The sequence below is a fragment of the Muntiacus reevesi genome, chromosome 4 (assembly GCF_963930625.1).
Source record: "Muntiacus reevesi chromosome 4, mMunRee1.1, whole genome shotgun sequence".
Taxonomy (NCBI): Eukaryota; Metazoa; Chordata; class Mammalia; order Artiodactyla; family Cervidae; genus Muntiacus; species Muntiacus reevesi.
In genome coordinates this window covers 67,372,910-67,387,695 of record NC_089252.1, presented here as the reverse complement: position 1 = coordinate 67,387,695, position 14,786 = coordinate 67,372,910, and the positions used below count along the sequence as shown (strand labels likewise).

Sequence of the window (14,786 nt, the reverse complement as noted above, 5' to 3'; positions counted from 1 at the left end):
ATGTGATCAAATACAGTGAAGTCAATCAGACTGAGGAAGACACATATCATATGAGATCACCTACAGGTGGAATCTGAAAACTGATACAGACAAATTCATATATGTAAAACAAAGACACTCACAGAGTTACAGAACAAACATATGAAACCCAAAGAGGAAATTAGGGCAGGAGGGATGAATTGGGAGGTTGGGATTAACATATACACTCTCATATACATAAAACAGATAATCTAGAAGGACCTATTATATAGCACAGGGAACTGTGCTCAACATTCTGTAATATAAGGGAAGAGGATCAAAAAAAAAAAAAAAAATACATCCACAACTGAATCAAGATGCTGTATATCTAAAACATATTCAATAGTAAAAGTCTACTCCATCTAAGAGAAAATATTTTAAAACCCAGTGCCTGCCATATTCCCCTAGGGTCTGGGGGACCTGAGCAGGCTTTGAAGACTGGACTCTCATGGGGCTGAGGGAGCTGGGAACTGTGCCAGCAAAGCAGCACCCCTTGAATCTATAGTTCCTGGAAGTCCACCAATTAGACCATGATCTCCAGCTCCAGGCGGGCTCATTAAAAGCCACAGGAAGCCCAGGGCACCCAAAGATCGGTGAACCCTTCAAGCTGCAAGAGACTGGAAAAGTCACCTGGCCCCTCTCCGTGTCCTGGTGCAGGGTTCCTACCACCAGCCTCCGAGGACAGCACCCTTAGCGCAGCGGTTTTTCAGGGGCTGGCATTTCTCCGTGGGGTAAAAGGGTTAGGGAAGAAGGAATGAGACACAGTGCTGGGAGTTTCTTCTGGCACAGTCCGCTCTCCTTGACATCTCGGGAACGCGACTTTTCTGAGGCTCTGGCTGCCCAGGTAACCAGACCCGGGTGTGAAGGAGTGCTGCCTCCTTGTGGTCGGTTCTCTTTACTACAGCTTTAAAACACATAGGCTTATGGACACTTTGACTTCAGTAACCCTGCGGGGCTGCAAATGACACCTGCCCTCAGGAAATGCCCTGGGGTGGATCACGGGAAAAAAAGTCAAAACAAGGTCGACTTTCAAGAAGCCTGCTTCAAAATGTAAATTTAACTCATACTGTTTGAAACAATAACGTCTGAAAAAGATGTGATGCTCTAAACTAGACAAATGTGAACCACAACTTCGAGGAGGTACCAACACACCCCAGTCAGGATGGCTATCAGCAAAACATCTACAAACAGTAAATTTGGAGGCAGGGTGGAGCAAAGAGAACCTTCCTACAAGGTCTTGTGAATGTGACTTGGTAACAGGAACTCTGGAAACACCGTGAGGTTCTTTCAAAACGATTGAATAAAAATAGAGCGGGCATATGATTCAGCCACCCCACTCCTGGGTGTACAAGTGGAGAAAACTAAATTTCAAGAGACACATGCACCCCAACATTCAGTGCAGCACTGCTCACAACACCCCAGGAATGGAAGCCACCATTAGATGGAAGTCCATTGTTAGATGAACAGGAAATGATGTGGCACATGTACACAATGGAATACTAATCAGCCATAAGAAAGGAGAGATGGTGAAGGATGGCGAAGCCTGGTGTGCCGAAGTCCATAGAGTCACAAAGGTCGGACACGACCGAGCGATTGAACAACCGAAAGAAAGGATGAAATGATACCATTGGCAGGCATCTGGATGGACCCAGACATGATCATACTGAGTGAAGTAACTCGGACTGAGAAAGATAAATACCCTTTGAGATCACTTACAGTTGGAATCCAAAAACTGACAGAAATGAATTCATTTATATAACACAAGGAGACTCACAGAGTTTCAAAACAAACATGATTTCCACAGGGCAAATTAGGGTGGGAAGGATGAATTAGGAGGTTGGGATTAGTAGACACACTCTCAGATACATAATACAGAGGGTCAAAAAGGACTTCCTGTATAGCCAAGGAAACTGTGCAACACGCTAACAACCCTCAAGGGAAAAGGATCTGGAAAAACAATACATGTATGTGAATGTGTATCCCTGAGTCAGGTTGCTGACACCTCAAACACAACACGGTAAGTCCACATAAACTAAACATTACATAAAAAAGGAAAAGCAGTGCCTACCATACTGCCCTCAGGCCCTGGGGACCCGGGCTGGCGTCACATCCCTGCAGCCTGAGAGGCCTGGGTCTCAAAGACTGGATTCTCATGGGACTGAGGGAGCTGAGATCTACGTGCCGTCAAAGCAGCGCCCCTGAGACCTGTAGGGCCTGGTCCCCTCCGGATGGGACCACAACCTCCAGATGCAGGCAGGCTCTTCAGAAGCTACGTGAAGCCCAGGGCACCCAGCGGCTGGTGGAACTTCTGGGCTGGAAGAGCTTGCAAAAGCCAGCAGGTCTCCTGGATGTGTCCTGATGAGGGAACTCAGTACCAGCCTCAGATGGCAGCACCCTCAGCAGAGTGGTTTTGCAGGGGACTGGGCTTTCTCCGTGGGGTGAAGGGAAAGAAGGGGTAGAATGAATGAGACACAGCCCCTGGGTATTTCTTCTTCCACACTGCGCTCTCCTTGACAACCCAGAAACAGACTTTCCTGAGGCTGTGTCTGCCCAGCTGACCAGATGTGGGCGTGAAGTAGTGCTGCCTTTTCCCACAACTAAAACTTATTTAATTAAAAAAACCCTTGTTTATGGACACTTTCTATTCACTAACCCTGTGGGGCTGGAAATGACACTTGTCCTTGAGAAATGCCCTGGGGTAGGGCAAAAAAAATCAAACCATGGCCAACTTTCAAAAAGCCAATTTCAAGAGGTACCTTTCACTCAGATGGTTTGAAAAGATTAAAAAAGAAAAAAAAAAAACAAAAAACAGTGGAAAAGATGCTCCACAAGGCTATTGTTGGAGAAATGCAAATGTGAACTGCAAGGAGATATCACTTCACACCAGTCAGAATGGCCATCAGCAACATGTCTAGAAACAATAAATGTGGAGATAGCGTGGGACACAGAAAACCCTCCTACGCTGCGGTCTGGAATGTAAACTGGTAACAGGCACTCTGGAGAACAGTATGGAGTTTCTTCAAAAACCTAGAAACAGAGCTGGCACATGATCCCACCATCCCACTCCTGCGTGAATAACCAGAGAAAACCAGAATTCTGAAAGACACATGCACCCCAATGTTTAGTGCAGCCCCGTTTACAACAGCCAAGACATGGAAGCCATCAGTGTCCATCGACAGACGAACAGAAAAAGAAGATGTGGCACATGTATACAATGGAATATTACTCAGCCATAAAAAAGGGTGAGATGGTGCCACATGGATGGACCTAGACATGATCAAATTAGTGAAGGAAGTCTAACTGAGAAAGACAAACATCATATGAGATTGCTTACAGTCAGAATCTAAAAATTCACACAAAGGAATTAATTTGTACAACACAAAGAGACTCACAGAATCAAAAAACAAACATGATTACCAAAGAAGAAATCAGGGTGGTAGTGACGAATTAGAATGTTGGGATTAACAGATACACGAAAAGGACCTACTGTACAGTACACAGAAGCTGCCCAACATTCTGTAACAACTTATACGGGAAAAGGATCTGAAAAACAGTACATCCATATGTGTGCATAACTGAATCAAGTTGTTATACGGCTAAAACACAATACTATAAGTCTAAAAAAAACAACAAAAAAAGCAGTGCTTACCACATTCCCCTCGGGCCTTGGGGCCCTGGCTTGGTGTCACATGCCTGGGGCCTGAGCAGGCTTTGGTCTCAAGGTGGAACTCTCAGGGGGCTGAAGGAGCTGGGGGGGATGAACCAAAGAGCCCTTTGGACCTGTGGTGCCAAGTCTGCCCCAGATGGGACCACAGTCCAGATTCAGCCAGCCCCTTGAAAAGCTGTTCCAGGTCCAGTGCACCCAAAGATTGGTGGACCCACTGGGCTGGAAGAGCTTGAAAAAGTCTCCACATGTCCTGGTGGCTGGTTCCCGCCTCCAGTCTCCTTCAATTAGTTGTCCCACCTCTAGACAAGAGCACCCTCAGCCTAGCCCTTTTGCAGGGGCTGGGATTTCTTCGTGGTGTGAAAGGTCAGTGGGAAGAAGGAAGGAGACACAAGCCTCAGGCCATTTCTTCTCCTATATTCAGCTCTCCTTGACAACCCAGCAGAACTGGTTTAGGGCTCTGGCTGCCCAGGTAACCAGACCTGGGTGTGAAGATGTGCTGCCGCCTCGTGGCCACTTGCCATAACTACAACTTTAAAACCCTGACACTTTCTGGGCTTCCCTGGTGGCTCGGAGGATAAAAATCTGCCTGCAAAGCAGGAGACTGGGGTTCAGTTCCCGGGTTGGGAAGATCCGCTGGGGAAGGGAATGGCAACCCACTCCAGTATTCTTGCCTGGAGAATCCCATGGACAGAGGAATCTGATGGGCTACAGTCCATGTGGTTGCAGAGTCAGACACGACTGAGCAACTAACATCCACATGTGGACACTTGCTATTCACAAATCTGTGGGGCTGGAAATGACATCTGCCCTCAAGAAATGTCCTGGTGTAGGTCTCATAAAAAGAATTCAAAACAGGGCTGACTTTCAAGAAGCCAATTTCAAGAGTTACATTTCACTCACGGTGCTTATCTATATTCCCGAAAACAAAGATTTCTTGCAGAGCAGCAATAAACGTTGAAAATCTTGTGGTTTTTTTTTAGCCATTGTGTCCTCGTCACAGTTTCTGATATGCCTGGTGGTTTTTAGAGCAAGTAAAGGTTTCAGAGGAGTGACCAGTGAGTTGCCAGAGCCTGGACGTGTCCAGTACAGTGCTCAACTCCAGTGTTCTGGCATGTTGCCACTGAACCCAGCCTGCCCAGTGGTTGGAAGATCCAAGTTTCAATGTCCATCACAACTAGCTCAGTGAAGTGCTGGCACAGCCTCTCATGAAAATGAAACAAAAACACCAGCTGTATTTTTATCCAACAGAACATGTAGAAACTGAACCCAAGGTCAGCAATGCATTGATAAATGTCTGAATTGGGTGACAGTCACCCCTAGTTCATTGGGCTTCCCTGGTAAAGAACCTGCCTGCCAGTGCAGGAGAGATAATAGACCAGGTTTGATCCCTGGGTCAGGAAGATCCCCTGGAGGAGGGCATGGCAACCCACTCCAGAATTTTGTTTGAGAATTCCATGGAGAGAGGAGCCTGGCAGGCTACAGTCTGTAGGGTCACAAAGAGTCAGACATAACTGAAGCAACTTAGGATGCACCCCTAGTTTATTATATCATCCTTTCTAATGTTTTTCAATTTTCAGAAGGGAAAAAAAAGTACATAATTTTCTGTAATTCTAAAATAAGATCTTTCCAAGTGTGGATAAATATAAGCCAATAGTTAAATCTGGGGTCGGGTGAGAAGAAGCAGGGAGATTAGAATGGGTGATGTGCTTGATGTTTTTCTGTATAGCTCTGTGATGTTTAGTTTATTGCACTAAGCCTACACTACAAGCCTCTTTAGGAAAAAAAAAAAACAAAAAACACTTACCTTAAACCAGGTACTTATTTTAAAAAAGATGGCTCTTCATAAGCAAAGACACTGTCTGGTAGAAGACCGCCCCTCCACACTAGAATGCAGTCAACAAATATTCTCTGGAACAAGCTGTGAGCTCGGGGCTGCCCGGTAGGGAAGCATGTTCACACACTATATAGAAGTAGTCTCTTGTCCTCTCTGCTAAAGAATCCTTTACCAAACAGTTCATGCCAGGCTGACAGTGGCAAATAAATTCACCCTTCCCTCCATGAAAGGGGACATGAAAAAGACACCTCTTTAAAACACACCTCGGCCTCCTGTTGATCTCAGAAATGTCCCAACCAAGGGACATTTCGGGCCATTTCATTGCACATTTAGATGAAGTTCAGGCTGCTGAAGATAGGTTCACTGCTGAGAGAGGCCAGTTACCTTTCTCAGAAAAACATAGTGTAAATGTCAGTATCAGAGACTTTTCAGGAACAAAGGAATCATCTTGATTAGCAGCAAAAGTTTAAATTTTTTAGTTAAAAAATTAAAATAGAGACGGAAGCAAAAGTTTTCTCTTTCCTTTTTTCCCCTTTTTTGACCTTCAGCAGGCAAAGCCTCTGGTGTGTCCTGGAGAGGAGACGAGGTGGGATTAACAGGTAGGTGGGCAGGTGTCTGTTGTGGGTAGAGAGAAAAGAACAAGATGTTCACAGCAGGGGAGGAGGGCTGTGGAAGCCAAAGTCACCTGTCAGTCCTCCAGGACATCCCTGAGACCCCATGACCAGCCACCCCTGAGTCTGAAAGACAGCCTCGGGGAAGCTAGCCAGACACCTGCCCTTGGACCAGATGTGTCATCAGGAGAGCAGAGTCTTCCCCATAGCAAGTGACCCTAGTAACCTCCCATGCTCATCACTGAACCTCCAGGGCTCACGCTGCTCAAGCAAGTGGCCTCCGGTAATCTCGGTTACAGGGCAAGAAGGGAAGGCAGGAAATTGGGGCTTTGAAGTCTGAATTCCTTTCTCTCTCTCCCAAGTGAGCCCTTTGTCCACTTGCAAGTTTCTGATTGAGAAACTCCAAGTTCAAGGCGGGATCAACTGCAATGATCTTAAGAGTCTGAAAAGGTCAATGGTGTGAAGGAAGGGAAATAATGATATATATAGTGGTGGGGGTTTAATTGCTCAGTTGTGTCTGACTCTTCTGCAACCCTGTAGCCTGCTAGGCTCCTCTGTCCGTGGGATTTTCCAGGCAAGAATATTGGAGTGGGTTGCCATTTCCTCCTCCAGGGAATCTTTCTCACTCAGGGATAGAAACTGCATCTCTTGCATCTCCTGCATTGCAGACAAATTTTTATTTTTTTGCTGACAAATTCTTTACCACTGAGCCATCAGGGAAGTCATTGGGACTTCCTAAAAGGCATTCCCTTGCAGTTCAGTGGTTAGGACTCCACATTTCCACTACAAGGTGTTCCATTCCTGGTCAGGGAACTAGGATCCTGCAAGCTGCATGGAGCGATCAAAAAAAAAAAAAATTAATAAACAAAAACACCAGTTATATAGAGTTTGCCCTGTGCCAGTGTGTGAATTCCGTACGCATTCCACGTCTACCAACTCATTTAATCCTCAAGACAATCTTACAAGGTTAGTAGTCTCCACTGAGGTGGAAGCTGAGTCTTAGTACCTTGCCCAGATTTCCTAGAAGATGAGTACTTACATTTATAATAAGCGAACTGCAAATAATGATACATGGTAGCCACAAATTTCTCCACTGGATATCCTCCTATGATGGGGGTGAGGTTCTCCTCACACTGTATTTTGCATTCCAGGACCTCCACATAATGATCTGAAAGAACACACAGATTTTCAGGCAGTGTATTCATTATTTTCTTTATGCCACTTCTGCCCCACTCCTCAAAACAATTAAGGCAAAAGTGATCATGATAAAATGATAAAAGTAAAATATTCACACCACTTATGATAAAGGGCCAAAATCTTTAATACATGAAGCTTGCTAAATCAATAGGAAAAAGACAAAAGCTCGGTATAAAAATAGCCAAAAGGATGCTAACAGAAATTATAAAAAGGGCTAATAAACATGGTGAAAAGATCTTAACCTTATTTGTAATTAAGAAATCCTAAAATAATGTAAGCTATTAAATTGGCAAAATGTTTAAAAGTTGACAACACCCAGTGTTAGGGAGAGAATATTGAGATTCATAGTCTCATATTTTGTTGGTAGGAGCAAAAAAGGAACAATTTTTCTGGAGAACAATTTGACAAAATTTATCAAAGGTTAAAATACACATATTCTCTAACCCAGTGGTCTCCTTCTGGAAAAATTTTCTTTAGACTTGGGCACACATAAGCAAACAAACTTGAAAGTAACCCAAACGCCAGTCAGTAGGATGGTGATTAAGAAGTTATGATACATACAAACAACAGAATCCACACAGGTTTACAAGAGAGCAGGTAGACCTAAATACAGTCACATAAAAGATGTGAAAGACTACATTTCCCAGCCACCTTTGCAGTTCAGCTGGGGCCATGTGACTAACTGAGCCAATGAAATGTGGACAGTTAGCAACTGATGGATACTACTTCCGGACCGGGTCCCTAAATCCAGCGTGGTCCTCAGCCCTTCCCTTCCCTCCTTTCAGAGTCCAGCATGATGGCACACATTTTGCCAGCAAGACTGTGGAGGAGTAGGCATTCTCCCTGGTTGGTAGGAATACAAAATAGTACCTTAAAATACCAAATAATCGACTGAAACATTCACCCTGAACCATCAATACCACTGATGCTGACTTTGCAAACACATTCCCATACTTAGCAAACAACAACAACAAAAAAAAAGAAACCCACTAAAATTCCCCAGTACAGTAGTAGATGTAATAGCAAAAGATTGAAAGAAAGTGAAAGTCGCTCAGTCATGTCTGACTCTTTGCGACTCCATGGGCTATTACAGTCCATGAAATTCTCCAGGCCAGAATACAGGAGTGGGTAGCCTTTCCTTTCTCCAGGGGAATCTTCCCAACCCAGGGATCGAACCCAGGTCTCCCGCATTGTAGGTGGATTCTTTACCAGCTGAGCCACCACGGAAGCCCAAGCAAGACTGGAGCAGTGCAGATGTCTATCAGATGGTTGAATAGACAGTAGCACACTCCTCCCCCGACCCTCGATGGAGTACTCAGCAGCAATGAGAAGACTGGCACAATCTCTACGTACTCGTTAGGATATACTGTTAAGTGGGAAAAGCATAAAATAGAATGGTATGTAGTGTAGGGTATGTATTCTGTATGAAAGAAGCAGGCATAAAAATAAAGGGGAAAGTGGTTTTATATTCACATAACCTTTAGAGGAAAAAAAAAATTCTCAATACTGTGCTAAATCAGCGCATGGTCAGGGGTGAGGGGGTGGAGATAGTCTGATGGACAGCAAGTTGTCCTAGTCTGGAAGCATCTGTCCATAAGTATTAATTTCAATAGTAATTATATTGGGGAACTGGAAGGCACCTCTCTTTCTAGTCAGGACATAACTGAGAAAGCAGGAGGTCTTTTTCACAGTATATCCCTTTGTCTCTCACGTGCTATAGTATGTGCTTATATTAACTATCAAAAATAGTTTGAGACTAAGTATTAATCCAGGGTAACCCCCTAAGGCGAGACACTATTTCCCTGGTTAAGAGGTGAAACCACAGTCAGAACACCCGGGTCTAAATCCTAGCCCTTCCCCTGAGGACAAGAAGCACTGGACTTGGGAGGTGGGGGAAAAAATTAGGAGTTTGGGATTAAGAGATACACACTGCCATGTATAAAACAGGTAAACAACGAAGACCTACTGTATATATAGAGGGGCTTCCCCAGTGGCTCAGCTGGTAAAGAACTTGCCTGCCAGTGCAGGAGGGGCAAGAAACAAGGGTTTGATCCCTGGGTCGGGAAGAGCCCCAGGAGAAGGAAATGGCAACCCACTTCAGTATTCTTGCCTGGAGAATCCCATGGACAGAGGAGTCTGGCGGGCTACAGTCCATGGAGTCTCAAACAGTCAGACATGACTGAGCAGGCACACCACACACTGTATATATAGCACAAGGAACTCTGCCTAATATCTTGCAATAACCCATAATGGAAATTATATCTGAAAAAAAGTGTGTGTATATATATATGTATTTGTATAACCGAATCACTTTGCTATACACTTGAAACTAACACAACATTGCAAATTAACTCTACCTCAATTTTTTCTTTTTTTTTTTTTTGCTAAGCCAGGAGTCTTGTCTCCTGACCGGGGATTGAACCTGTGCCCTCAGCAGTGAAAAATGCTGAGTCCTAACCATTGGACCACTGGGGAAGTCCTGAGAATTAGTGTTTGATGGGTTCAGAGTTTCGGTCTGAGAAGATGAAAAAGTTCTGCAGATGGATGATGATGATGGCCACACAGCAACGTGAAAGATTAAGAAACTAACCCAGTGCAACGTGTGGACTTTATTTTGAACCTGATTAAAACCAACAAATTATAAATTTAAGGGACACACACATATTTATGCCATTTCTAAGATAATTGGGGCACTGGATATTTGATGATGAGATCAAGGAAACGTTGTTATAATTCTCTTAGGTATAATAGTTTGGTGGTTATGTTAAAAAAAAAAAAGAGTTCTTATCTTTTAGAGGTATCTACTGAAACATGAGAAACGAAATGAGGGAACACCTGGGATTTGCTTTAAAATAACGTGAGAGGGAAGAGGGGGGTTTTTAGATGACACTCTGCCATGAGATGACATGAGTTGACAGGTGGCTGTGAGTTGACAATAGCAAAGCTGAGTCATGGGTAAGTGGGCTTTCTTCACATTCTTCTGTATTTTGTATATGTTTGAAATATTCCACAATAAAAACATTTTGTTAAGAAAAATAAAGGTATTCTGTAGAAAAAGAGTTTCACAAGCAAAAATTTACTAAAAAACAACAACAACAAACAACCATCCTGGATTCAATAACTCTAAAAGAGCTGCCCACCTCAGGGTTTCTGAGAGTCATTAACCATCACAGGACACAGAGACTCCAAGAGGCAGACAACCCTCAGACCAATTCCAGACTTATCTGACCTGGGTCCCTTTCCTGCAAGGGGCAGTTTGAGGGTCTGTGTTCCCAAACCACTTAGAGACATCTCTTGGCCATTTCCTATTCTCTGGAGCAACGCTGCCCACTAATGGTTAAAGAAAATCACTAGGGCTATTTATGTGTTTTCAATTTTCTTTTTCTCTTTTTGGCCAAGCCTGAAGGAATGCAGGATCTTAGCTCCTTGATCAGGATCAGAATTGAACCAGTGCCCCCTGCAGAGGAAGCTCAGCGTCTTAACCACTGGATCACCAGGGAAGTCCTCAATTTTCTTTCTTCACTCTTTCTTGTGCTTTCCAAACTTCTTAAAATAAGTATGCATTATCTTTTTTTATTTTTATTTTTTAGCATGCATTATCTTATCATCAGAACATGTTTTCTTTTTTCCCCAAAATTACCTTGTGTATGTGTGTTAGTCACTCAGTCGTGTCTGACTCTTTGTGACCCCATGGACTGTAGCCTGCCAGGCTCCTTTGCCCATGGAATTCTCCAGGCAAGAGTACTGGAGTGGGTTGCCATTTCATCTTCCAGGGGATCTGTCTGACCTGGGGATTGAATCTGGGCCTCCTGCATTGCAAGCAGATTCTTTACTGTCTGAGCCATCAAAGTTACCTTAGTGATGACTAATTAGGGTTCATTATACTCCTCATTTGGAGAAGGAAATGGCAACCCACTACAGTATTCTTGCCTGGAGAATCCCATGGACAGAGGAGCCTGGCGGGCTACAGTCCACGGGGTCGCAAAGACTCGGACATGACTGAGGGACTTCACTTCTTCAAACTCTTCATTCTTGGAGAAGGAAATGGCTACCCACTCCAGTATTCTTGCCTGGGAATTTCCACGGACAGAGGAGCCTGGTGGGCTACAGTGCATGGAGTCGCAAAGAGTCGGACATGACTTAGTGATTGAGCATGCAGACTCTGCATGCTGAAAAACTGCCATAAGCAAAGTTATCTCCCTAAGCTGAGGTGTGAGATGCTTTGGGGCTCAATTTTGTTTTTCTACAAGCCTGTGGGAATCTGCAGTCAAGCAGGACTGATGAGGCAGACCTTCTCTGCAGGCCCGTGTCTGGACACCATACTTACTGTTCCTCTAGAAGCTCCAGCCAAGTCAGAGGCTAATCCATGTCTGTGTCAGCCACCCCAATTAACCCACTCTCACTTAAGCTCAAAAGTTCCTCAGAGGCCACCTAAGTTCCCTAGAAGGCATGTAGAACTCGCAGGGGCAGCTATGTCCTTTATGTCGAGGATACAACCCACTACCAACCTGCGATGGAAAGATAGAAATCCTTGAAGTCCCTGATCTCCCGGGAGCCCTCGCAGGCAGCGAGACACTCATAGAAGGCCTTGAAGAAGTCAGGAAGGGCCAGCTCCATGTCGGTGATGCACGTCCTCCAGTTCTCGCCATTGTATGCCCGCACAGCGCGGATGAACAGGCTCTGGAATCATCGAAAAGCCTACACATAAAAAACGCTGGAGAGGGTGTGGAGAAAAGGGAGGGATGTCGATTGGGCAGCCACTGTGGAGAACAGTAGGATGTATGGAGGTTCCTTAAAAAACTAAAAATAGAGCTACCAGATGAGCCTGCCATCTCACTCCTGGACATATGTTCAGAAAAAATGAAGGCTCTAATTCCAAAAGATACATACACCACCATGTACATAGCAGCACTGTTTACAATAATCAAGATGTGGGAGCAACCTAAATGTCCATCAACAGGTGAATGGATAAAGATGTGGTACATATATAAAAAAGAATGAAATAATGCCACTTGCAGCAACGTCGATGGACCTAGAGATTATCGTGCTGAGTGAAGTCAGACAGAGAAAGACAAATATCATGTGATACCACTTATACGTACAATCTAAAAAAATGATACAAATGATCTTATATACAAAACAGAAATAGAATCACAGACAGAGAAACAATCTTATGGTTAGCAAGGGGGAAAGGGAGTGGGAGGGATAAATAGGGAACCTGGGGTTAACAGTTACTTATTACTATACATTGGGCTGGACAAAAAGTTCATTTGGGTTTTTCTATAAGATCTTATAAAATATAAAATGAATAAACAAGGATCTACTGTATAGCACAGGGAACTATACTCAATATTTTGTAATAACCTATAACAAAAGAATCTGAATATATATATGTATACATGTATATATTTATATATATATATGTACACGTATGTATAACTGAATCACTCTTCTGTATACTGGACACATTGTAAATCAATCAAAAACAAAACAAAGAAAACAGGCTGTGGAAAGCCGAGAGAAGTCAAGGAAGGTCCAGAAATGAAGAGAGACGGACTTGTCCTCCCAGAAGGAATCAGATTGTCATGAACCTTGACTCTCATTAACTCTGGACAAACCATGCTCACTCTTTTTTTTTTTTAATTAAAAAATTTGTTTTTACAATGTTGTGCCAGTTTCTGCCATATAATAAGGGAAACCAGCCCTAATTATACGTACATCCTCTCCCTCTCTAGCCTCCCTCCCTCCCCCATTCCATCCATCCAGGTCATCACAGAGCACCAGACTGGGTTCCCTGTGCTACTCGGCAACTTCTCCCTAGCTAGGAAGTCAATCAGTGACTTACCTGGATCTAGATTTCTCTGCCCTGCTCACAGGTACAGTTATTTTATTTAACTCAAAAACTAGCAGATGCTTGATAGTAACATCAAGTTTGAATCAAGGGAAAAAGGAAAATACCAGGGACAGAAACCAGAGCAGTGGCTACCAGGGGTCAGGGGCAAAGGCAGTACTGCAAAGGCGTATGAGGGAAATTTAAAACAATCTTTTTTTTTACACAGGAACTTTTTAGGGGAGAAGAAAATGTCTGTATGATTGTGGTGGAAGTTGTATGACTGCACACATTTGTCAAAACTCATCGAATTATACACTTAAAATTAGAAGATTAGTTTTAAATAAATTATACCTCCATAAAACCGATTTTAAAAATCAATTCAAGGAAAAGATATAAGCTAAAGCAAGTGTCTGAGGTCAGGGGTGGCGGCCGAGAGGAGCAACCCCACGACCAAGGAGCGGCAGCTGCGCGGGCGCAGGAGGGCTGAGAGGAGCTACTCCACGTTCAAGGTCAGGAGGGGTGGCCGTGAGGAGATACCCCTCGTCCAAGGTAAGAAGCAGCGGCTGAGCTTTGCTGGAGCAACTGTGAAGAGATACCCGTCGTCCAAGGTAAGAGAAACCAAAGTAAGACAGTGGGTGCTATGAGAGGGCATCAGAGGGCAGACACACTGAGACCATAATCACAGAAAACTAGCCAATCTGATCACAGGACCACAGCCCTGTCTAACTCAATGAAACTAAGCCATGCCGTGTGGGGCCACCCAAGACGGACGGGTCATGGTGGCGAGGTCTGACAGAATGTGGTCCACTGGAGAAGGGAATGGCAAACCACTTCAGAATTCTTGCCTTGAGAACCCCATGAACAGTATGAGAAGGCAAAATGATAGGATACTGAAAGATGAACTCCCCAGGTCGGTAGGTGCCCAATATGCTACTGGAGCTCAGTGGAGAAATAACTCCGGAAAGAGTGAAGGGATGGAGCCAAAGCAAAAACAATATCCATTTGTGGATGTGACTGGTGATAGAAGCAAGGTCGAATGCTGTAAAGAGTAATATTGTATAGAAACCTAGAAAGTTAGGTCCATGAATCAAGGCAAATTGGAAGTGGTCAAATAGGAGATGGCAAGAGTGAATGTCGACATTCTAGGAATCAGCGAACTAAAATGGACTGGAATGGGTGAATTTAACTCAGATGACCATTATATCTACTACTGTGGGCAGGAATCCCATAGAAGATATGGAGTAGCCATCATGGTCAACAAAAGTGTCTGAAATGCAGTACTTGGATGCAATCTCAAAAATGACAGAATGATCTCTGTTCGTTTCCAAGGCAAACCATTCAATATCACGGTAATCCAAGCCTATACCCCAACCAGTAACACTGAAGAAGCTGAAGTTGAACGATTCTATGAAGATCTACAAGACCTTTTAGAACTAACACCCAAAAAAGATGTCCTTTTCATTATAGGGGACTGGAATGCAAAAGAAGGAAATCAAGAAACAGCTGGAGTAACAGGCAAATTTGGCCTCAGAGTGCGGAATGAAGCAGGGCAAAGGCTAATAGAGTTTTGCCAAGAGAACGCACTGGTCATAGCAAACACCCTCTTCCAACAACACAAGAGAAGAC

General features: G+C 44.0%; 1 protein-coding gene across 1 annotated transcript in view; it reads right to left on the bottom strand.

Annotated features, from left to right (window-relative positions):
* CRTAP (cartilage associated protein) overlaps window positions 1–14,786 on the bottom strand; it is a 38,508-nt gene that overhangs the window by 14,582 nt on the left and 9,140 nt on the right. Inside the window, exons 3-4 of the mRNA XM_065932943.1 lie at window positions 11,836–12,007; window positions 7,170–7,298 (exon numbers count right to left, since the gene is read on the bottom strand). Of these exons, the coding sequence (XP_065789015.1) occupies window positions 7,170–7,298; window positions 11,836–12,007 (301 nt within the window). The remainder of the gene's footprint in view (window positions 1–7,169; window positions 7,299–11,835; window positions 12,008–14,786) is intronic.